Source organism: Rhinopithecus bieti, unplaced genomic scaffold, assembly GCF_001698545.2.
Source record: "Rhinopithecus bieti isolate Rb0 unplaced genomic scaffold, ASM169854v2 scaffold_22522, whole genome shotgun sequence".
Classification (NCBI taxonomy): domain Eukaryota; kingdom Metazoa; phylum Chordata; class Mammalia; order Primates; family Cercopithecidae; genus Rhinopithecus; species Rhinopithecus bieti.
Window position 1 is genome coordinate 745,120 of NW_016811454.1, and position 25,325 is coordinate 770,444.

Below are 25,325 nucleotides of genomic sequence, written 5' to 3' on the forward strand. Positions count from 1 at the left end.
ACGTGAGAAGTTTTTGTTTACTTTTGATTCTAGCCTTAAAATGTTCAATACAGCTTTGTATGGCTTTTTAAATATTAAACCACCCTATTGATGCACATGCAGAAATAATCTATTAAGATAAAGGCTTGGCCGGGCCCGGTGGGCTCACGCTGTAATCCCCAGCACTTTGGGAGGCCAGAGGCGGGCGGATCACAAGTCAGGAGATCTAGACCACGGTGTAAACCCCCCATCTCTACTAAAATACAGAAAAAAAAAAAAAAAAAAAAAAGCCGGGCGCCCGGGCGGCGCCTGTAGTTCCCAGTCTACTCGGGATGCTGAGGCAAAAGAATGGCGGGGAACCGGGAGGACGGAGCTTGCAGTGAGCAGAATCGCGCCACTGCACTCCGCCTGGTGGACAGAGCGAGACTCCGTCTCAAAAAAAAAAAAAAAAAAAAAAAAAAGAATAAAGGCTTAAAAGGGACAAAGGATGTAACTATTATTCACAGTCCAGCTTTGTATTTTTATCAGTGCCTCTGCTCCTGCCTGCTACAACCTAATTCCCATATTGACGAGTGGCGAAGTGTTTGGGATGCATACAGAAATTAGCATAACTCTATTTGACAACAAGCAGGCAGAAGAATATCTCAAAAGCCTTGTGGTGGAGACCCAGGACCTGGCGTCACCCGTCCTGCGCAGTGTCTCCATCTGCACAAAGGTGGAGGAGGCCTTCTGCCAGGCCCACGTCATTGTGGTGCTGGACGAAAGCACCGACAAGGAGGTGTTCACCCTGGAGGACTGCCTCCGGAGCAGGGTGCCTCTGTGCAGACTCTACGGGTACCTGATAGAGAAAAATGCTCATGAATCCGTCAGAGTCATCGTGGGAGGGAAAACCTTTGTGAACCTGAAGACAGTTTTACTCATGAGATATGCCCCACGCGTCGCACACAACATTATTGCCGTGGCACTGGGGGTGGAAGGTGAAGCGAAAGCCATACTGGCCAGAAAGCTGAAGACAGCTCCTTCATGTGAGTCAATGTCTCTTTATGTTTTTGTTTTTATTTTGAAGCAACATGATTTCAAAGCAGCTAGGAAGAACACTGTCCCCTCTAGGAACATTCTGAGTATCTGGAATAGGAAGTATAAAACAAGCATAAAGAAGTTATTGTGTGATTTGACTACTGTGCAAATGTTGTTGTTTTTTATTTTACTGGCTTTTGTGTCTGGCTTTTCCATCATTATAAAATCAATAAATGTTTAATACGATACAATTTATATTATGCAGGTGATAATTTGACACGTCGTATTCCATTTGTTCCCATAATAATAGTCAATTAAGGTAACCAGTGTTTAAAAAAAAATCAAAGCTATGTACAAGTGGCTCTGCCCCACTTCCCACCCGTATGACCTTGAGCCATCATTTAGTCTTTTCGGTGCGTCAGTTTCCTCATCTGTAAAATGAGGACATTAACAGTGCCTATCTCCTAGAATTGATGTGAGGATTCGGTGAGATGTATTCCTAAAGTGCTTAGAAGAGTGTGTGGCACATAATAATAAACATTTCCAAGGATGTTAAGCTTATTAATAGGATTACGATATCTGATCAGTTTCTGCACCTATTAATCTTTGAACTGGTAAATATCAGAATCATATGAAGATGAGAAGATGAGACTAGATCAGAAAATTGATTGTTGCATTTGAAAAGGGAGATAATTTTGGACATATTTTAGCTACTTTTGCCCTTAGATGGAGCAGGTGCAACAGTGTCCATTGAGAAGGGAAGGAGATGCTAGGCATTCTCTCAAGCAAAATTGGAAAGACAATGAAATGTGAGCCTAGAATGTTCCCAGTCAGGACAAAAAAGGTTTCATTGAACCCCTAACATTGTAGCCAGAGCTGTATTTTCTTTTTTGTTACAATGAAACTCTGTAAATAATAATTTCTGGTATTCTTGCATACATATCTTTAGTATTTTATCCCCACAATCACTAAAACACTCAACCAAATTGATGCTAAAATTATTCAAAAGGAAATGAAAACTTTTTTCTATATTATCTCTGTCATCAACCTTCTAATTATATGTGTAGACAGTGACTTATCACAGAAAGTCTATGATACACTACTGAAAAGTATCAAGAAGAATCTAAAACAAGGTGTATGTGTGGGTTAGGGGGCTCCGGGGGTTGGGGGCTTTCAGCCAGAAAGCTGCTGTCTTGTGGGTCTGCTGGTGCCATGACTCTAAGCTCCACTCTACTCAAATCCAATAAGCATGTGAGAAGCAGAAAAAAGATAAATGGAGGAAAGTTGGTAAAAGGAAAAAGGCATTAGAGGGACAGTAGCCCAAGTAGAAGTGTCAGTGAGGCAGCAAGGAGACAGCCAGCAATGACCAAAGTTGAGCAAAACATCATGAAAGAGAAAAACCACCAAGGAAATTATTCAGGGATTATTTGAGATGCCAAGAGGGTGGCAAACCTTTTCAGAAAAGCAAGATTCATGATAACCCCTAAGTTCAGTTCATAAATCGCACTATTTATCAGACCATGTGTATTGGCTCGTCAGGACTCCTTCTGTTGCAAAAAAAGTCAACTTGAAGTGACTGAAGTCACCAGGTACCATGGCTCACACCTGTAATTCCAGCTACTTGGGAGGCTGAAGTGGGAGGATCACTTGAGCCCAGGAGTTTGAGGCTGCAAGTAAGCCATGAGGCTGCAGTGAGCCTGGGCAACAGATAAAGCCCTTGACTCAAAAAAATAGAAAAAGTGACTGAAGTCAAATAGAGAACTTTTTTCCCCACATAACTGAAAAGCACAGGAGGTAGTTGTTATTTCATAGCAACTACCTATAGGAATTATAGGTGTAACTACCTATAGCTCCGACATAGCTGGATGTTGGAGCTCAAACGGTGGTGCCAGGACATACCTGTGCTCTCTCTGTTGGCCTATCACTGTGCTGTGCTCTCCGTGTTGGTCTCCTTCGCAGTTCGGCCCTAAAAGGTGGCAGAATGGTCACTGGCATCTCAGACTCACATGCTTGTAGTTTACATACCCCAGGAGAATGAGGGTTTTCTTTCCTAGATATTTGTGCAAAAAGGAGTGCAAATTCATCGTCCAGGCTTGGACCGCTTGCCCATCTCTAAATCAACCATCACAGCCGGGGACGGATGAGGGGTGGGTGGCATCTGCATCTAATGCCTATAGGTGGACCTAAGTCATGAGGACAGTCCCACCCGACACATAGATAGGGACTCACATTGGAGAAGGAGTACTTATTTAAAGAAAATCAGGATGCTCTTAATGAAAAAAAAAAAAAGAAGAAGAAGAAGGAGGGGGAATTCATGCCGAGAGGGAAGAAAACAGATGTCCACTATCATTTTCTGCAGCGTAATTTAGGGTGTTTACAGCTATCAAGGTCCTCAAAGCTGGTAAGAAAAATGAAACCCAGCAAGATTAAAAGGCTTCTTTAGGCTGTAGGAAGGAAGCCTACCATATGCTTACCTGGCTGAAGAATTATTTTCCCCATGTGGGGAATCCTATGTGGGATCCTATGAGCTCCTACATAGGGACCCGGGAGCCATCACTAACTTCCCTGAGAGTTGGATGGTGGAGGGAGAACTAGCTATTCCTACTGCATGAGTCATTCTGATGGGGGCGGGACTCTCCCAGGATGAAGGTAGACAGTGGCGGTGGGCTACCCAAAATCTGTTTCCCACCCTCTTCTCCTACTAGCCTCTCTCTACTACAGAGGCTCAAACAGTCACCCCTTAGCTTCATTGCAACTAGGAGTGGTTGAGTGATATAGTCTATTTGGAGTCCCCTGGGAAGAATATTTCACTTTTTGAAAAGAGAAAAGGCCAAAGAGGAAGCTTCTACCCCATCCTTTTCCCTATTGCCTGCCCTTGAACACAACTGTTTGAGGGTGATACCTGAACACAACTGTGTGAGAGAGGGTAATAGTTGGAGCTGCTGGAGCCATTTTATGACGATGAGGGGAAGGCCAAGAGAATCACATCTCTGAGCTGCTGAACCAGCACATGTCACTACCTACCATGACTTACCTGAGAAAAGTAGGCCTTCTAGTTAAGACAAGTCAAAGACAAAAGCAATCTTATACAGGAGAACAGGGAAGAAGTTAATCTCCACAGTAAGAAGTGGTGTGGACTTAAAAGTGATTAAGTCTTTAGGCAAATAAATAAGTTAAATAAGTAAATAAATAAAATTATTTATTTGCAGTTTTCATACAACCTTCCTAGACAGTTCACAATGATAAAATCATATTGAATGCTAATGCCTATTTCTCTCTAACCACTGTGGTCTTATTTTACTTCTTAGCATGTATCACTTTGTGTAACAGTTGTTTTCTCATCCAATTTACACCACCTCTAGAATGTTGCAAGGATTTGAGCTGATTTGTTTTCTTCTAAACCTAGTACCTTAGAGTTGCCTCACACATAGAATAGAATTCATAACTATTTGTTGACTAAGATGTTGCCCAGGGGTCCTCTCACAATATCCTCATTTTGCCAGAGATGAAACCCATCAGAGAGTTAAGTGATTTGCCCTAATTTCTATTCTAGTCCAGAAGCAAGAACTCCTTGTCAAAAATCAAAGCATATTAAAAAGTCCTTTCTCCCTCACCTCTCTTGACCTCTCACTCACTCTCTCTCCACCTCTCTCTCTCTCAGTGGCAAGCAAAGTCAGGACAAACACCAGTGAAATAATTTTCAGTAGCAGTTTCTTTCAGGGAACATTTCATTATTTCTTTAATTTAATTATACACCATACCATTCATAGAACATTATTAGGTACTGCCAGACTATGATAATTAGGGAGGTGATTCACACATTTTGCACAATTTTAGGAATCATAAACTTAGATTCATTTTATAACAAAAGAACCAATCTGAAAACAAACATGTACATAAACAAAAAATAGGGTTCAAGTGATTTTTATATTAATATACATTATTATTTTTTTAACTTTCCGTTCTTCACAGACATTAAAGATGTGATCATTTGGGGTAATATCAGTGGAAATAATTACGTTGATCTGAGAAAAACAAGGGTGTACAGATATGAGAGTGCCATTTGGGGACCTCTTCATTATTCACGCCCTCTTTTAAACTTGATCTTTGACAGGTACGGTATATTTTTAAGTGAAGCATACTGACAGTGTTAAAATAAATGTTTAATGGTTGTAATCTTTTAAATCATCTTATAAATCTTTGTACAAAAATAACTTGCATTGTTCACACTCATATTTGTTCATGCTGTCTACCACAGAAACAGAAAATTCCACAGAATATCAACTAGGTAATTGATTTGATTTTGAAATTATGAATTATTATATTTCAGATCCTTCAGTAGCTCATATATTCAAGTAAGGTTATCTCTAAAGCAAGCGTGTATAAGGGAATCTTACTAAGTGTAAAGACAGAGCTATCTATCCAGGTTGAAATTAATTGAAATGTTTTCAAGCAAGGAATTAAGATGATGAACAGGCACAGGCCAGGCTGGGCGTTGTGTGGCAGGAGGCCGAAGCAAGAGGTCATGAGGAACACGGTCCCAGGACCAAGCCACCCAGGCTGGAATTCTCACTTAGCCACTTAGTAGCCGTGTGACTTTAGAGAAGCTGCTTAGCCTCTCTATGACTCAGTTTTCATCTGCAAAGTGGAAATGGTAACATAATAAGGGCCTTCCCTATAGGGTCTTGGGGAAGATGAAATGGATTACTCCCGATAAAGGACTTAGAGCTGTGTCTGCACAATAAGCCCTAGCAATTATGATGAGGCAGAGGAGAAGCAGGAAGGAGCACCTCTGAAGCATTTTTTCTAAACTTTGCAGCACTTTCCCAGTGGTAGCATTTTCTTTCCATTGCCCGTTGCTTTCCTTTTCTTCCTCAGACCATAGGAACTTCACCCCTGCCTAGGGAGGATGTGTCCCAAGTTCGCTATTTTGAAGCGTGATTCCTCTGCATTTGCTGCCTGGGCAGGACCAGTGTTGCATAGAGCTGTGTCGTGCAGGGTTAGTAGAGACTGACCAACTGGACTATTCTCTGAGTTTAGACTTCAGATCATAAACATATAATTATTTTCCTAATTCTCAACGTGATCCAGCTTGAGCACCCCAATCCAAAAATCAGAAATCTGATCTGAAATGCACCAAAAACTAACTTTTTGAGCACCAACATGATGCCACTAGTGGAAAATTCTACACTCGGCACCTTTGCTTTCCGGTGGTTTAATTTACACAATCTTTGCTTTGTGCACAAAATTATTAAATACGTTGTATAAAATTACCTTCAGGCTATGTGTATAAGGTATATGTGAAACATAAATGAACTTTGTGTTTAGACCTGAGTTCCATTCCCATGATATTTCATTGTGTGTTTGCAAATATTCCAAAATCTGAAACACGTGGTCAGATTTAGGCTAAGATTTAGCATTTAGGCTAAGGGGTACTCACCCTGTAATTCAATGTTTTATGAAATTATTTTGTTTAATGTGTAGGGTACTACTGGTTCCAAGGTAGTATCTACACAGGATCAATTCTTTGTAATGAAAATAATGGTTCTTGCCATTTTTAGCCACATTTCTGTGTTCCATATTTATAGTATCATATTTTTAGTTTGACATCTTGGGACTCCTTTCTACTACATTTCACTATTTTTCAATTGACTTTTTATGGGGATTGAAGACACTTGAGGAAAGACACTAGAAATAAAGTCATATTTCTATTTTGACTGTGGATTAGGTTTCTGATACTTAGTTCCATTGAGCCAGGGAATACTCTTTTTCACTTTAATTCCTCTCTCCATTGTAAAATTGTTTCTTTCTCTCCTTACAGTGAGTGGGTAAAAAGAGAATTTGTAGCAACTCTTAAAACTTGACCGCCACAGGAAGACAATGTGGAGGCATTTTGGCTGCACACAGTATAGCCACTACGTTGAAATACTGGTATCATGGCTCACCGCCTGGGGAGATTGTATCTTTAGGAATATTGAGTGAAGGTAAATCTGGGTTTTCTGTGTCTTGTAAAATCTTAAAACCTATGTCTATGCCTTGTGCTCCTAATTCTGTGTCCCCACCCATCTAGCTCTTAACGTGGTCCATAAGCTGCCTGGACTTTTACAATTTCATAATAATTCATTCATTCAATTATTCATTCAGAAAGTCAACAATATTTTGTATGAATGCATTGGAAATACACATAGGAGTTAAGATGTGGCCTCTGCCTTCAGGAAACCTACGGTAGAATAAACAAGAGCCAGATACATAAACAAAATCTGTTGTTAGGTTTTCCTAGCAAGAGATAAGGGGAAAGCAAGTTCTATTCTAGGCAGGAAGCAGGGGGAACCAGTACAGGCTTCATGAAGAAGGCGACACTCCAGTAAGCCTAAAGTATGAGGAGTGTTGACCTGGAAGACAAGTGTGGAAAGAACGCTGGGCACAGGGAGCCATAGGAGCACAGACACAAAGGCAGCATAGAGAGGGACACTTAAGGACCCAGATCTCAGGGTACCAGGCAACACTGGGGATGTGGAAAGGTTGCTCTCCATCCACAAATACTGCATATAAACTTTTACAGCCCTAATGTTTTAATCTGCTAAAAACTATGCAGAAGACTTCTACATTTTTGTTTGTTTGCTTGAGATGGAGTCTTGCTGTGACACTCAGGCTGGAGTGCAATGGCGCCATCTCAGCTCACTGCAACCCCTGCCTTCTGGGTTCAAGTGATTCTTCTGCCCCAGCCTCCTGGGTAGCTGGGACCACAGGTGTACGCCACTATGCCCAGCTAATTTTTGTATTTTTAGTAGAGACAGGGTTTCACCATGTTGGCCAGAATGGTCTCAATCTCCTGACCTTGTGATCTGTCTGCTTCGGTTTCCCATAGTGCTGGGATTACAGGCGTGGGCCACCACGCCCGGCCGACTTCTACCATTTTTACACAACAGGAAAGAGAATAGCTGCTGTTCTGTCATCTATAAGGTCTATCTTAAGCATCTCTTCCCTTTGGGTTCTACTTTCTCCCTTGGCAAGCTTATTCACTCCCAGAGCTGCAGACCTGGGCCTCTCTGCCTCTAGCTTCTGAAACATTGTCACCTGGATGTCATGTCATCACTTCCATCCAACATATACCAAACTGTATGTACTGTCTTCCTTCCCAATTGGTTCCATCTCTTGTATTCTTTATGTTATAAGTAGAACCACGATCTTCCCTGTTGTTTCAGTGACACCAGTGCAGGTTAAGGAAATCTCCCCAAATCCCTCATGTCAGAATGAATCTCTGTCTCTCCTCTGTATCCCCACATAGCATTTTGTTCCCCTGTCACAGAGAATATTATAGTCTGCCTGTTTTTGATCGTGTGATTAGTTGCATATGTCCCCTTCATTGTGGCACCCTGAGGGCAAAGGCTTTTTCTGGGCCATCTCTTTGCCTCTTCATGGGAGAAGCATTTTATATCCAGACACTCAATGAATCTTGTTTAACTGAAGTTAAGGTGCATGAACATTGCCATAGTGTGAATTCAGATCAGCAAATTATCTCCTTAGGGAAACAGGCATTTAAAACCTTACCTTTATTTGTAGAAAGAAAGTTTAATTAATCTCTGTAGGAATTATATTCAGAAATAAACAATGCAGTACTTGGGGGAGAGGGGTAGATGATTGTTGTCTGTCTCTCTGAAACCATACCAAATAGGTAAACCCTCAGACCTTGTCTGCCCATAAGGCTAGCTCTTCACACATTAAACAAAATACAGCATTACTTGAAGACCTGGGAAGCCTTCTAAGGAAAAGTCTTTTAGATCTTGGTTTCTTGAATGTCCTCAATGTTTTTTGTTGTTGTTGTTGCTTTTTTGTTTTTGTTTGTTTGTTTGTTTTGTTTTTTGCCCTGGTGACATTTTGTTGTTTAGAATGGCAGAAATAATTTTCTTATGTGATTGAGGCACCAGAAACGGGGACAATTTTGTCTGAATGGTGCTCAGTTAGTAATACATATGGTCAATCTTTTTATTTAGAGCACATCCAAATATAAGTATTTCTGTATATCTTAAAGAAATTAAATGTGTTATTAAATGAAGGATGGCTTCTGCTTAAGATGTAGAAACATGTAAAGGAAATCATCCTACATGAAGCAAACACACACCAAAACACATGACAAACTGGGGACTGCAAAGGAATAACCAAATTTCCTGCCTCCCCTCCTTTCCCTTCCCAGTTCCTCATACTCTGGCTGTGTGAGTGCCATAGCAGGCGAGAAGACTGGAAGGCTAGATGGACAAATGACTTAGGCTCATGGGCTGCATAAGGGTCCAGGGGAAAGCCATGCAGACAGACAAAAAGAATACAGACGGGGCTCAAAAGAGAAAGACTGCACTAACCTCTGGATGAGAGAGAAATACAGATGGCAGAATTGTTAGAACTTAGATAGTTGCTTAGTCAATCCTTCTAGAGGGAGCGTTCCTGTCCTCCTTGGAGAAGAATTCCCAGCAATTTAATTCCATCATTATCATTAAAAATCCTGTATTATGTTTGTCCTTTTCTATAGTGCTTAACAGAAAAGGTGCATGTTTCTAAGTTCTGCCGCATTGCTTTGCTTTGTGTTTGCTCACTGCAGGCCAGTTTGGTATTCCTAAAGGGATCGTCTTTTCTATGCCTGTGAAATTTGAGAATGGAACTTGGATGGTTCTTACAGATCTCAAAGATATTGAAATAAGTGAACAAATAATGACCAGAATGACAAGTGATCTAATTCAGGTAATGTCAGAATAGATGCAAGGGGACTGACCTTGATAATGATCTTAAACTGATTCCCCTAGGCCAAGGCATATATTGGTTTTTCTATGGATTCAAATTTTTTTTAATTCCTAAAAGTAATGAGATAATAAAGTTTTAAAAACATCAGTGAAAGAACATTACTCATTTGGTTATACAATTTCTGATATGTTAAAATATTTGTTCGTTATTTAAAATGAAGAATCAAAGTGTTTTCTATTAAAGAATAGTTAAGTTGCCAGGTGCAGTGGCTCACGCCTGTAATACTTTGGGAGGCTGAGGTGGGTGGATCACCTGAGGTCAGGAATTTGAGACCAGCCTGACCAACATGGAGAAACCTTGTCTCTATTAAAAATACAAAAATTAGGCGGGCATGGTGGTGCAGGCCTGTAATCCCAGCTATTTGGGAGGCTGAGGCAGGAGAATCACTTGAACCCAGAAGGCAGAGGTTGCAGTGAGCCAAGATTATACCACTGCACTCCAGCCTGGGCAACAAGAGCAAAACCCCTATTTAAAAAAAAAAAAAAAAAAAAAAAGAATAATTAAGTTAGGAATTGTGGTCATTTAATTCTGTGATTATAAAATTTTCAACAGGAGAAACTTGTTGCACTTGGAGACAAGATACATTTTCAGCCATACCAATCAGGTAAGCTCTTAGATGTGCTCTTATTGGACTGCTATTAAAAGTATTAACATATTTATTATAACTGAATCATTGGTAATATGAATAACTCCCATTTGTATTTTATCATTTCTAAACTAAATTCATGACAAAATAAACTGTTAATTTCAATGTGTCCTTTGAAATTAAACATCTCATAAGAATGTTAAAGAAAACACAACTTAAGAACGCTATGATCTTATAAATGTTGTAGGTATCATATTTATTAATTTCCTAGGACTACCATAACAAATGACCACAAATTGGATGGCTTAAAACAACAGAAATTTACTTGTTCACAGCTCAGGAGACTAGAAGACCTGATGTGAGGTATCAGCAGGGCCACACTCTCTCTGAAGGCTCGAAAAGAATTCTTTCTTGCTTTTCTAGCTTTGGGTTGCAGTGCTTGCATTCTTGGCTCGTTGCTGCATCACTCCAACCTCTGCTTCTCTCTTCACATGTCTGTCTTTCCTCTGTATATGTCTGTGTTTCCAAATCTCTCTCTCTCTCTTTATAAGGATACCAGTCATTGCATTCAGGACCCACCCTAAACCAGTATGATCCCATCTTAAATTGATTATATCCGCCAAAACTCTATTTCCCATAAGATCACATTCACAGGTACCAGGCATTAGGATGTCAACATATCTTTTTTTTTTTTTTTTTTTTGAGATAGAGTCTCACTCTGTTGCCCAGGCTGGAATGCAGTGGTGTCATCTCAGCTCACCACAACTCACGCCTCCCAGGTTCAAGCGATGCTCCTGTCTCAGCTTCCTGAGTAGCTGGAACTACAGGTGCACACCACCATGCCTGGCTAATTTTTGCGTTTTTAGTAGAGACGGGGTTTCACTATGTTGGTCAGGCTGGTCTTGAACTCCTGACCTCGTGATCCACCCACCTCGGCCCCCCAAAGTGCTGGGATTACAGGCATGAGCCACCACGCCTGGCCAACTTCAACATATCTTTTTGGAAACACAATTCAACCTACAACACCAGATTTATTTTTAGATAACTTTATTAAAAGCCGACAAATTTCAATAAGCTTATATTTCTTATTGGTATGTTCTCCACTCATAAGAAATAAGGGAGGGCTGACATCTTTTCTCTGCCTTAAAGATGATCTCATCTTAGGTATGGATATATACATCTAGAAATAAAGCAATTTATTTATGCAAAGGGCTTTGGTCAAGTGTCTTGGAGCCCAATATTCCTTCCTTCTGCTAATGTGTGTGCGGTACCAACTATAAGCTAGTGCTAGGAGCTGGAAATACAGAGGTGAATGAGATAGACCTGATCTTGCCCTCTCGGAACCTGCAGTCCATCAAGGGGCTGGCCACACATTATATAGATGACTGCAGTTGTGGTGCATTAGAGGAGTAACTGCTGGCTGCCATGCTGTCAGAGCTCATGCCTGTGGATAGAAGGGAAGAACCTGAAGCAGGAAAGTATATATCAACTTGTTTGGAAAAACTGCGGAAAAGCTTATGTGGCCAAAGCCAGAAGAGATGGAGCTGAGAGATACAGCCATGAGGAGATGCGAGAGCTACAGAAGATTTCTAGATGGAGAGAACCTGGTCAGGTGTGGGATTAGTTTGAAAAACATCTTGGAATAAAGCAAGACTGTTTGCAGAAAGACTGGTATTGTGGGGTGGCGCATACAGCCAAGACCAGAGGCAGTAGAAATTTGAGAGATATTTAGGAGGTGGAATTATCAAGACTTGCTGATGAATCTGATTGGCTCTGGTGAATCCCAACTGGCAACCGGGCAGATTTACCATTGATAAGGGGAAAATGGTAAAAGAACGAGAGAGAGAGAGAAAATATGAGAATGTGGGAGGTGTGTGTGTGCATGCATGCCTGTGGATGGAAGAGGAAGAAGCATGGTGCCAGAGCAGAAAAAGCATGAGTTTCATTTCTTACATTTTGATTCTGAAATACCTGTGTGATATCTAAAATGGAAATGTCACATGGAGAACTGCATAATTCTTGGAGCTCAGAAAGATCTGGACTACAGTTGCCAAATGGGGAGTTGTTGACTCATAAATAGAAATGAAGCTATCTGTGTGATGGAGATTGTCTAGAGAGAAGGTAAGAGAAGAAAGCCTGGAAGAACTTAGCCTGTCATGGTTAACTGACAGAAGGCCATGAGAAAGGGGTGGTCAGAGAGTCAGGATAAGCCCCTGAAATCTGATGATGTAAAAGACCTGAAGACAGAGGGTGTTTCAAGAACAAGGACTGGTCTACACTGTCAGATGCTACTGGTGTGTTAGATAAAATGAGACCTGAAAAATACCCAATGGTTGTATGACCAAGGTCATTCATGACTTTGATGAGACTGATTTTATGGAATGGAGAGGGCAGAAATGAGACTAGAGTAGAAAGGAAGGACCTTAGCCTTAGGGGCCAGAGTGTCACTCTGGAGCTGGCATGCTCAGTGCTGTGGGCCAGAGGACTGTGCCATGCACCTTGAAAGCAGTGGGAAGGGCCCCATCAGGGTGCTGACCTGATAGAAGGGCTTTTGGGAGGAGGTAACATCGAAACTGTGTTATGAGAGGAAGGAAGGCCAACAGTCAGGGGCATGGAAGGGGTAAATGGGAGAGTTGTTCAATTCAGAGAAAGCAACGCATTCAAAGATAAAGAAAAAAGAAAGAACTTTTGAAGAACTGCCAATTTGCTTTATCTGGAAAATAGAGTTTGAGGAATGTCAGGAGGCCAGGAGGTAAGTAGAGGCCTTGTTAAAACCAATGAAGGACTTTAGGCAGAAGAGGGACAGGAGCAGCTTCTAACTTAAAATGATCACTGTCTGCAATGGGAAGAATGAATTGGAGGGGGAGAGACAAGAAGCAGGAAGACCAGCTCTGTTGCAGGTAGAGAAATGATGAGGACCTTAAGCAAGCAGTGACTGTGGGGATGTAGGGAAAGAGCTATATTTGCAAGAGATACAATTGGCAGAACTTGACCAATCTGAGATTGAGGTTAAGAGAGCGCTCAAGAGAGTCAAGAATGCCCCTGATGTTTTCAACGTCTCAACACATGGTGATGGTGTTATCTGAGGCAGAACTTCCCAAACAGTGGGCCACAAATGAATTGAATGTGTAGAACTCTTGATCTCCTCAGTCGTGGGGGCAGAATCTGGGGCAGCTGGAGTCCCCAAGCTGGTTGCCTCTCCTGTCCTTGTCACTTATTATGTGCTCTGAGTCAGGAAAATGATTGGGAAGATGCAATTAATGTAATGAATACAGGAAAAGGAGCAGACTTTCAAGAGGCATCTAAGTGAAAGTTCTGGTGGGTAACATATCTCTGGAGCCCAGGAGAGAGCTCTGGGCTGGACATGGGGACACAGAGTTGTCAGCAACTGATAGTAATGAGAAGAAACTGATAACCATCGTGACCTCCTGGAGGAGGACCTGAGTGGTGGGGGAGGGAAGACTTCTGCAGTTCAGGGTCTGTTGTGCCTGTTGGATTTTGTTCTGTGTGCATGACATACATATCCAAAAATACAAAGACATGGATAGATATCTGGATGGTTGGATGTTAAAGTTTAACTACTATTAGAGAGGAGAGGGTGAAGATAGAGGGGGAGTGAGCAGAAGGGTTTTCTGTTCAAGTAGAACTCAAGTGCCAGAGCACAGGGTCAGCTGCAAACTGAAAGTGTCTCTGCTGCTAAGGCCAGAGGGAAGGGGAGAAAGTGATGGATGCAGATGCAGGTCGGTGTGTGGAAGGGAGGAATACGGAACCAAACAGGCAGCGGGACCAGGTCCTGAAGGCCAAAGACTCAGGGAAAGGCTGGGCTTCTAAGGAAGGACGTGAAGGTTTGAAATACAGGCATGTATGCATAACGACATTTTGGTCAATGGCAGATGGCATGATACCACAGTGGTCCTGTTGCGGGCCGAAAGAGTGAGGGTCGTGATCAACTCAGTGGAGGCTATATGAGTAAACAGCAAACTGTTCTCATAAATGCAGAATGTTGGCAAACTGACGAACTGCATCTGCTGCCCAGAAGGAATGCTGAGAGCTGTCGCACCCCAAGTGCAGTGTTTCTTGTGATTAGGCACATCTGAAGCTTGTTAGCTATAATAATGGGAACCTGTGATCAATCAAGCAGCTGACCAACCATTAGCTCCTCCATCCTCTTTCTACCCAATAAATACGAAGGACTGTAGAAGCTCAGGGCTGCCTTTGCTCACTAGAATCAAGAAGTCCCCTTCTTCCCTTGACCCCTTCTTTTTCTTTAAAACAAATACCTTTTCTTTGTCTTCATTTCTACGTTCGTCCTCCTTTGTTCAGTCCGGTAGTAACTGGGGCAAACCGTGGCATGGTCTCATAATGTAATGGAGTTGAGCAATTCCTTCCACCTAGTGACCTCCTGATGATCCTGATGCTGTGTAGGCCTAGGCTAATAATGTGTTGGTGTCTTTGTTTTTAACAAAAAAATTTGAAAAGAAAAAAGTAATTTTAAAATAGAAAAAAGCTTATAAAAGGACATAAAGGATCTAAAGAAAAGGATATAAAGAAAAAATATTTTGTATAGTTGTACAAGGTATTTGTGTTTTAAGCAGAGTGCTAATACAAAAGAGTTTTAAAACATAAAAGCTTAAAAATACAGTAAGCTAAGGTTATTATCAAAGAAAGAAAAAAAATTTCAGTGTAGCCTAAGTGCATGGTATTTATCAGTCTGCAGTAGTCTACAATAATGTCCTAGGCCTTCACATTCACTCACCACTCACTCACTGACTCACCCAGAGCAACTTCCAGTCCCGCAAGCTTCATTCATGGTAAGTGCCCTATACAGTTGTACCTTTTTTTAATCTTTTATGCTGTTTTCTTTTCTTATACTTTTTCTATATTAGATATGTTTAAATACACAAATACTATTATGGTTACAATTGCCTACAGTATTCAGTACAGTAACATGCAGTGCAGGTTTGTAGCCTAGGTGTATGGTAGCCTATACTATCTAGGTTTGTGTAAGTACATTCTTTCATGTTCATGCAATAACAAAATTGCCTAGCAATGCATTTCTCAGAATGTATCTCCCATTATTAACTGACACATGACTGCAACTGTTAAGAGGAAGGGAGAGACACAAAGCAGAAAAAAATATAATTTTTTTCAGAGTTAAGGGCTCAGTGGAAGTTAGGGACCATTAATTTGTAGTGCCTGCAATGTATGATTGTGTGATTCCTTGCAAAGATGCTCAGCTGCCTGGATGCAGGAACAGAAACCTAGATGCATGATTGTAGTAAACCCCAAAATTAATATTAGAGTATACTGCTACCCCCTGCTATTAGAATAAATGCAGTTAGAGTAAAAGTAACACCACAACATATTACAACAAAATTTTGAGTTCTTCCATGTTGACTTTATTTGGAGTAGCAAATTATTTCCAAAAGTTTTATTTTCTCACATTTGTGCACGTGCTTTACTGGTGCCTTAAATAGGTGCTAAGGTGACTTTGGTTATCCACATTGAACATGAGAGTGGAAAATGAGTCCAGTTCACTTAGCATTTGGGAACGAAGAAGGTGAGGCAAAGAAATCGAAGGCCATTGCAAGAAAGCAGATGAAGTGATAGACTATGGGGGTCTAGATTGGATAAGGAAGGAAGTAATAAACAGAAATAAAATAAAAAAGTCCAAACAAAGGGGATATTGAAACTATTTAACAACCAGTGTGGGTACAGATCCCAACCAATTGAAACAGTTGCTGCCTTTCAGAATGGACTAACTCATCAAAATCAACTGCAGGGGACAGAGTGGGTGCCATTGGTCCAGACCATAGAGGGTTGAGTAAGGTGAAAGTACAGGAAGTTGGGGAGGAAGGACAGAGGGAGGGTGGGGTTTGGGAATTCAGAGGAGGTTCTGGCTGATGGCCAAGTCACCAGGAGGGGGCCAAACCAAACCCCAGAGGAGGCAGGAAGGTGGAGGTGCAGGTACAGAGGGATATGTAGAAGTCCAGTTGGCCATTGATTTTAACTCATTCTTTTATTCTCAGAATGTAGAGGCCCTCTGTGTGGCTTCCTATACTAAGCAGAATAGAGCTTCAAATTACTTTTATGGGAGTGGGCCACAAAACAGTCATTCTAAAATTGACTCCATTGACTTGTAGTTAGTCCTAACTGTCCCATATATACTTGCATTATAGAAGTTTTGTGACAGACAAAAAAAAGACTTGATTTTATGCTGTGTTTTTACTAACAAAGGTCAAGGGTGTGTGTGTGTGTGTGTGTGTGTGTGTGTGTGTGTGTGTGTTTGATTGATCTTAACTCTGTCACCTTTGGCTCTTGCCCCTGCAAAGAAACACTCTTCCAGATATTCCAAAATCAGAGAATCTCACAGTGTGGAGATCTCTGCTTACTAACATATCAATGAGATTATTCTTGTGTGAGGCTTGTTTAATCTCTTCAATTAATGCAATAATAAATTTCCTGATTTTAGAAACTGAACTACATAAAAAAGATAAAAGGATCTCCTTACCCATCACAGATGACAGCCAGGAAGAACAGGTCTCAGATGGTAGGTACACTTACACTCAATTTTTTAAACTGCCCTTTTTATTCAACAGTTAACAGTACATTGCAAAGAAAGAAATTTGATCACCCACTAACCATAAAGTGGGAGTTAAGTCATCCTATATTCAAAAAATAGGATTATATTTAAAATCTGTTTAAGTCTTTGGAGAAAATTACCAGATAGTCACTGTGCACCTTTATCTGCTGGTCACTGTGAGAGACACTGTCTATCTGCTGGTCACTGTGAGAGAGATAAGGAAGTGATGGCCCCACTCACTGGGGAAAGAAGCCATGAGAATATGAAAAGGTAAATGCCAAGACACACAGTGAATTAAATGGCTTAATAAAACAAGGGAAGATAGGTCAAAAGGAAGGAAAGTACATAATAAGTAGTCTAAAAACTCACATGAAAAGGAGAAAGCCTGTAGAGAGGAGAAAATGTAATTGTATCTTGAAATATAGTTGGGACCTAAGATGGCTAAAGATCTAAAAATGGACATTTCTTCAGAAACTGAGCTAGTTCAGTCACGGAATAAGAAAAATGTCTGGAGATCTTCTGTACAACAATGTGCATGTCTTCCGAATACAATGTCTTCCAGATGCATATAGGATGGATGAGGCTGGAAAGGTAGGTAGGGGCCATCTGTTGTTTGGCTGAGTGGTTAGTTAGCAATATGACTGAAGAATGGTGGATGATGGGACTGTTGATGAAAAGAGTCAAACTCTGTAAGATATTTTAAGAGATTTATTCCGAGCCGGATATGAGTGACCATGGCCCATGATACAGTCCTCAGGAGGTCCTGAGAACGTATGTCCAAGGTAGTCGGGGTACAGCTCAGTTTTATAGGTTTTAGGAAGGCATGAGACATCAATCAAATACATTTAAGAAATACATTGGTTTCATTCAGAAAGGCGGGACAAGTCAAAGATGTAGGTGGGCGGCCTCCAGGCTATAGGTAAATTTAAACATTTTCTGGCAGACAATTGGTTAAGTTTGTCTAAAGACCTGGGATTGGTAGAAAGGAATGTTTAGGTTAAGATAAAGTATTGTGGAGATCGAGTTTTATTGTGCAGAGGAGGCTCTCAGATAGCAGACTTAGAGAGAGCAGGTTATAAATTGTTTCTTATGAGACTTAGGGTGCCTGGCCCATAGTTGATTATCTCCTGAATCTAGGGAGAAAGGAAGGAAAACAAAGGGGAGAGGGGATTCTCTATAGAATGTGGATTTTCCCACAAGAGATTTTGCAGGGCAATTTCAAGGTCTGGCAAGGAAATATATTTTGGGGTAAAACATTTTGATTTTCTTCCTTGTCATGGCAGAGTCAGATTGGAAAGTAAGTCACGATATACAGGGTTAAATTTTATCTGATGAGAATTTATGGTTTATAGGGCATGACTCTCAGACTCCTTAGAAAGGAATTTAGGTGGCCGGGCACAGTGGCTCACGCCTGTAATTCCAGCACTTCTGGGAGGCCAAGGCAGACAGATCACCTGAGGTCAGGAGTTCGAGACCAACCTGATCAACATGGAGAAACCCCGTCTATTAAAAATACAAAAAAATTAGCTGGGTGTGGTGGCACATGCCTGTAATTCCAGCTACCCGGGAGGCTGAGGCAGAAGAATCACTTGAACCTGGGAAGCGGAGGTTGTGGTGAGCCGAGATCACACCATTGCACTCCAGCCTGGGCAACAAGAGCAAAACCCTGTCTCAAAAAAAAAAAAAAAGAAAGAAAGAAAAAAGAAAAGAAAGGAATTTGGACAAGATAAAAAAAATCAGAGCTTAGTCCTCAGGACAAAGCACAAAATAGATGGGGTCAGGCTTAGAGAATTAATCCAGCTGTAACATGAGCCCTGTAGGGGACTATCAACAGCCCAAATCACTGTCCTGACAAGCATGGTGAACTCAGTCCCACCTAGACAGTGTCTCTCTAGATATCTGAGTGGCAGCACTATTATTGCATTGGCCCACCTGGTGTTAAGCCTAGACAGTGTCTCTCTAGATATCTGAGTGGCAGCACTATTATTGCATTGGCCCAACTGGTGTTAAGCAACACTTAAGATCTGAGGGCACCAAGGCCCTTGTCAGAACTGAGGAAAACTGTAAGATCTGTCATGAAGGAGATGGCAGCTTTCCAGGGTGGAGGAAGAGAAGCCAAATTTTAGAGTGTGTATTCCTGAGACTACTCGCATCAGAACAGTTTAAATTGCTAATTACAGTTTTAGGTTCTTAGACCTCTACCTGAACAAATCATAAGCTTATGCAGATTGAAGAACTTTAGTTGTGATAAAAGAGAGAAAATGGGGTTGATTTAAGGTTGTTTTGCAGACCATTTGTTGAATAAGCATAGAATCAAATATAACCAATTACAGTGTTTTCCACATTTTGAGAAACATTTCCATAAGCTTAGGTGGATTGTAAAAAACATACAGTGATTAATGAAATCAATTTAATCACTAGCATTTTTCTCACTGAAATAGAATGAAATTGATAAGAAAACAGTAAGGAGACCAGATTTTTTTCCCCAATGAACTAGAATAGAATAGAAAGAAAAAGGCAAGTAGAAAAAACAAGAAAAGGGTAAGTAGGACTAGATTAGTGTATTAGTCAGGGTTCCCTAGAGAGGTAGAACTAATAGGATGTATAAATATATAGAGAATATATAATTATATATTATATATTTTTATATTTTATAATATATAATTATACATTATATATATTANTATATATTTTATATATATATATAAAGGGCAGTTTATTAAGTAATAGCTTACATGAGCAAAAGGTCCCACATTAGGCTGTCTGCAAGCTTGAGGAGCAAGGAGAGCCAGACCGAGTCTCAAAACTGAAGAACTTGGAGTCCAATGTTTGAGGGCAGGAGGCATCCAGCGTGGGAGAGAGATGTAGGCTGCAAGGCTGGGCAATTCTCACCTTTTCACATTTTTCTTCCTGCTTTATATTTGCTGGCAGCTGATTAGATTGTGCCCACCAGATTAAGGGTGGGTCTGTCTTCCCCAGCCCACTGACTCGAATGTTAATCTCATTTGGCAACACCCTCACAGACACACCCAGGATCAATACTTCGCATCCTTCAATCCCGTCAAGTTGACACTCAGTATCAACCATCACAAATTCACCTCTTGTCAACTTAAACCCATACACATCTCCTAAGATCATACATAATCTTCAAATAAAGACAATAATAAGGTCATAATTATGCCTAACATAATACAACTATCCTTCATACAACCGGAAACGCACTAATTTCCAACTCAAATACTGTTACATAAAGTTAATAATACTTAAATGGTAATATGAAGTCAATAAATCTTATTTCACATGATAAAGCAAACGGAAATAAAATGAAGATATTTTCTAAGTGTATACATGCACAAACATGTTTTAAACAAAAGGAGGAAACACTCATGACATTTACAGTCCTCATTTCTGCAGCTGGTCACATGGTTGTCGCTGGTATCAACGACTGTCTTCTACTACACATTCTATATTTCCTTTGTCTTCAGCAAGCACCTCTGCAGGTCGTAGTTTTTTCCCTGGTGGAGCGACCCAAGCCTTCATTCCTGAGGGGTCTGGACCATTTGTAGTCCTGCCTGGATTGGGCTATTGTAGTTTCCCACTGGCCTTAATCACAGGGCATAGTAATACTAAGATAGGCCCTAATGAATCTCCTGTATTCCATGCATACTCTTCCTTACCTCCATTATGGAGTAGTAAACTGATTTCATCTTGATAGTCTGGGTCAGTCACCCCAGCTAACACTGTAACTCCTTTCTTAGCCTGTTGACTGAAAGGTAGGAGGAGCCAGAGTGTCCAGGTGGCAATCTTAACTTCCAGTTTAAAGGAATGGTTGTTGTGTCTCCTGGTGACAGTGTTCTTCCTTCTGGAACTAAGACCTCTAGGCCAGCAGAACATAATGTCGCAGGAACAGGAAGCAAAAATGTTGCTAATGGATCACTAGAGGTGACGGTGAGTGGTGCCACTTCCACTTCCACCCCTTGATTCCTAGCCCTGTGATTCCTGGCTATGGGAGAAACAGTATCATATATTGGACGCTGATTCAGATCATACACGGCCTTCTGGAGAACTTTGCCCCAGCCCTGCAAAGTATTGTCACCTAGTTGGCATTGTAACTGTGACTTCAAAAGGCCATTCCACCGTTCTATCAATCCAGCTGCTTCAGGATGATGGAGAACATGGTAAGACCAGTGAATTGCATGAGCCTGAATGCACTGCTCCACTTCTTTAGCTGTAAAGTGAGTGCCTTGGTCAGAGGCAGTGCTGTGTGGAATACCATGCCAGTGGATAAGGCTTTCCATTAGTCCATGGATGGTAGTCATGGCAGAAGCATTGTGTGTAGGATAGGCAAACCTATATCTGGTGTAAGCGTCTATTCCAGTGAGGACAAACCTCTGCCCTTTCCATGATGGAAGAGGTCCAGTATAATCAACCTGCCACCAGGTAGCTGGCTGATCACCCCAAGGAATGGTGCCATATCGAGGGCTCAGTGTTGGTCTCTGCTGCTGGCAAATGGGGCATTCAGCAGTGGCTGTAGCCACATCAGCCTTGGTGAGTGGAAGTCCGTGTTGCTGAGCCCATGCGTAACCTCCATCCCTGCCACCATGGCCACTTTGTTCATGGGCCCATTGGGCAATGACAGAAGTGGCTGGGGAAGAAGGCTCAGTGGTGTCCACAGAACAGGTCATACTATCCACTTGATTATCAAAATCCTCCTCTGCTGAGGTCACCTGTTAGTGAGCACTCACATAGGATGCAAATGTCTTCAGTTTTTGACCATTCAGAGAGGTCCATCCACATACCTCTTCCCAAATCTCTTTGTCACCAATTTTCCAATCATGCTTTTTCCAAGTCCCTGACCATCCAGCTAAACCATTGGCTACAGCCCATGAATCAGTATATAATTGCACATCTAGCTATTTTTCCTTCCATGCAAAGTGCATAGTTACACTGCTCGAAGTTCTGCCCACTGGGAAGATTTCCCTTCACCGCTGTCCTTCAGGGATGTCCTGGAAAGGGGCTGTAGTGCTGCAGCTGTCCACTTTCGGGTGGTGCCTGCATATCGTGCAGAACCATCTGTGAACCAGGCCCTAGTCTTCTCTTCCTCTGTCACCTGATCATTGGGAACTCCCCATGAGGCCATCAGTGCAGGCTAGGAAAGAGAAGGCAGGGTGGCAGGAGTGGAGACCATGGGCATTTGAGCCACTTCCTCATGTAACTTACTTATGCCTCCAGGACATATCTGAGCCCAATCACATATATACCACTTCCATTTGATGATGGAATGCTGCTGAGCATGACCCACTTTATTGCTAGATGGGTCAGAAAGCACCCAGTTCATGACAGGCAGTTCAGGTCACATGGTGACTTGATGACCCATAGTCAAATGTTCAGTTTCCACCAAAGCCCAGTAACAGGCCAAGAGCTGTCTCTCAAAGGGACAATAGTTATCTGCAGAAGATGGCAGGGCCTTGCTCCAAAATCCTAGAGGCCTCTGCTGTGATTCACCTATAGGGGCCTGCCAAAGGCTCCAAACAGCATCCCTATCTATCACTGACACCTCAAGCACCATTGGATCTGCTGGGTCGTATGGCCCAAGTGGCAGAGCAGCTTGCAGAGCAGCCTGGATCTGTTGCAGAGCTGTCTCCTGTTCTGGACCCCACTCAAAACTGGCAGCCAGCCTTTCAGGTCACTCAATAGATGAGTGGAAGTAACACACCCAAATGAGGAATGTGTTGCCTCCAAAATCCAAATAGGACCACTTAGCATTATGCCTCTTTCTTGTTTGTAGGAGGGGCCAAATGCAGCAACTTAGGCTTCACCTTAGAAGGAATATCTCCATAGACCCCACACCACCGGACCCCTAGAAATTTTACTGAAGTAGAAGGTCCCTGAATTTTAGTCAAATTTATTTCTTATCTTCTGGCATGTAAATGTCTCACCAATAAGTCCAGTGTGTTTGCTACTTCTTCCTCGATGGATCTAGTCAGCATAATGTCATCAGTGTAATGAACCAGTGCGATATCTTGTGGAAGTGAAAAGCGATCAAGGTCGCTCCAAGTAAGATTATGACACAAAGCCTGGGAGTTGATATACCCCTGAGGTAGGACAGTAAAGGTACATTGCTGGCCTTGTCAACTGAAGGCAAATTGCTTCTGGTGGGCCTTATGGACAGGAATGGAGAAAAAGGCATTTGTCGAGTCAATGGCTGCATACCAGATACCAGGAGATGTGTTAATTTGCTCAAGCAATGAGCATCTGGTACAGGCAGCCGCAACTGGAGTTACCACTTAGTTAAGCTTACGACAATCTACTGTCATTCTCCAAGATCCATCTGTCTTCTGCACAGGCCAAATGGTACAGTTGAACGAGGATGTGGTGGGAATGACCACCCCTGCATCTTTCAAGTCCTTGATAGTGGCACTAATCCCTGTGATCCCTCCAGAGATATGTTATTGTTTTTGATATACTATTTTTCTAGGTAGAGGCAGCCCTGATGGCTTCCATTTGGCCTTTTCCATCATAATAGCCCTCACCCTACCAGTCAGGGAGCCAATGTGGGGGTTCTGCAAGCTGCTAAGTGTGTCTATGCCAATTATGCATTCTGGCACTGGGGAAATGGCCACAGGATGAGTCTGGGGACCCACTGGACCCTCTGTAAGTCAGAACTGAGCTAAAATTCCATCAATTACCTGACCTCCACAAGCCCCTACTTTAACTGGAAGACCACAATTATGTTTTGGGTCCCCTGGAATCAATGTCAGCTCAGAGCCAGTGTCCAGCAGTCCTTGAAATGTCTGATTATATCCCTTTCCCTATTGCACAGTTACTCTGGTAAATGGTCAGAGGTCTCCTTGGGGAAAGATGGGGAAAAGATTCACTGCATAAATTGTCAGTAATGTAGTGGGGTCCTTCCTCAAGGGGGCTTGGTCTCACCTTCATTCAAGGGGTTCAGGGTCTGTAAACTGGCTCAAATCTGGAAATTGATTGAGGGGCCATGATTCTCTGTTTTATAATTCAAATGAGTCTTTTATCTATTCAACCTAGAAGTTTTCTCCTGATATAAATTAAGTAGGAATGCAGTAGGCTTCCTGTCAATTTCACTTCTAGGAACACCATGATTAATTAGCCAATGCCAGAGCTCTACACAAGTAAGACTATTCTGATTGCTGCTTTGTCTCTGCTGTCCATTATGGCAGTTATACCCACCTTGGCTTTTTTTTTTTTTTTCTTTTGAGACGGAGTCTGGCTCTGTCACCCAGGCTGGAGTGCAGTGGCATGATTTTGGCTCACTGCAAGCTCCGCCTCCCAGGTTCACGCCATTCTCCTGCCTCAGCCTACCAAGTAGCTGGGACTACAGGTGCCTGCCACCATGCCCAACTAATTTTTTGTATTTTTAGTAGAGACAGGGTTTCACTGTGTTAGCCAGGCTGGTCACAATCTCCTGACCTTGTGATCCACCCACCTCAGACTCCCAAAGTGCTGGGATTACAGGTGTGAGCCACCGCGCCCGGCCCCACCTTGCCTTTGACCATTAGTTAAGTGCCACAACTTGGCCCCTGCCACCTTGGAATCCAGTTATTCCCAATGTATTTAAGTTTTGTAGTTGAGTGACTATGGTTCCCACTGTTAGATCTGACATACAGAGTAGAGCAATTACAGGGTTCTTCAAAGATGCAGGTGCTACCCTCACAAATCTATTTCACAAGGCATTGGTCAAGGTTATATCTTCTGTACCCTCCCAGCTGGGATGAGTAGGTCTAAAGTGACTAATCCACTCTACCATCCCAATCTCTCTAAACCTTTGGATCCCTTCCATTAAACCAAGGGAGATCAGGCATTTCCAGCTTACTCACAGTGGGCCATCTTTTAATCCATATTTCAGCTAACCAAGCAAATAAACTACTAGAACCTTTTTTAACTTCCCGAGCTACAACATTAAATGCAGAGTCCCTACTTAGTGGTCCCAAGTCAATAAATTCAGCCTGATCCAACTCTGTGTTCCTTCCACTATTATCCCATACCCTTAATATCCATTCCCATGCTTATTCTCCAGATTTCTGTTTATATAAATTAGAGACATCAACTGGGCACAGTGGCTCACGCCTGTAATCCCAGCACTTTGGGAGGCTGAGGCAGGCAGATCACAAGGTCAGGAGATCGAGACTCTCCTGGCTAACATGGTGAAACCCTGTCTCTACTGAAAATACAAAAAAAAAAAAAAATTGGCTGGGCTTGGTGGCAGGCACCTGTAGTCCCAGCTACTCGGGAGGCTGAGACAGGAGAATGGCGTGAACCCGGAAGGCGGAGCTTGCTGCACTCCAGCCTGGGTGACCGAGCAAGACTCTGTCTCAGAAAAAAAAGAAAAAA

General features: G+C 42.0%; 1 protein-coding gene across 1 annotated transcript in view; it reads left to right on the top strand.

Moving 5' to 3' along the window:
• MDH1B (malate dehydrogenase 1B) overlaps nt 1-25,325 on the top strand; it is a 39,566-nt gene that overhangs the window by 9,857 nt on the left and 4,384 nt on the right. The window contains 6 exon segments of the mRNA XM_017893914.1: nt 508-1,004; nt 4,969-5,110; nt 6,818-6,849; nt 6,852-6,980; nt 9,590-9,729; nt 10,342-10,393. Of these exon segments, the coding sequence (XP_017749403.1) occupies nt 508-1,004; nt 4,969-5,110; nt 6,818-6,849; nt 6,852-6,980; nt 9,590-9,729; nt 10,342-10,393 (992 nt within the window).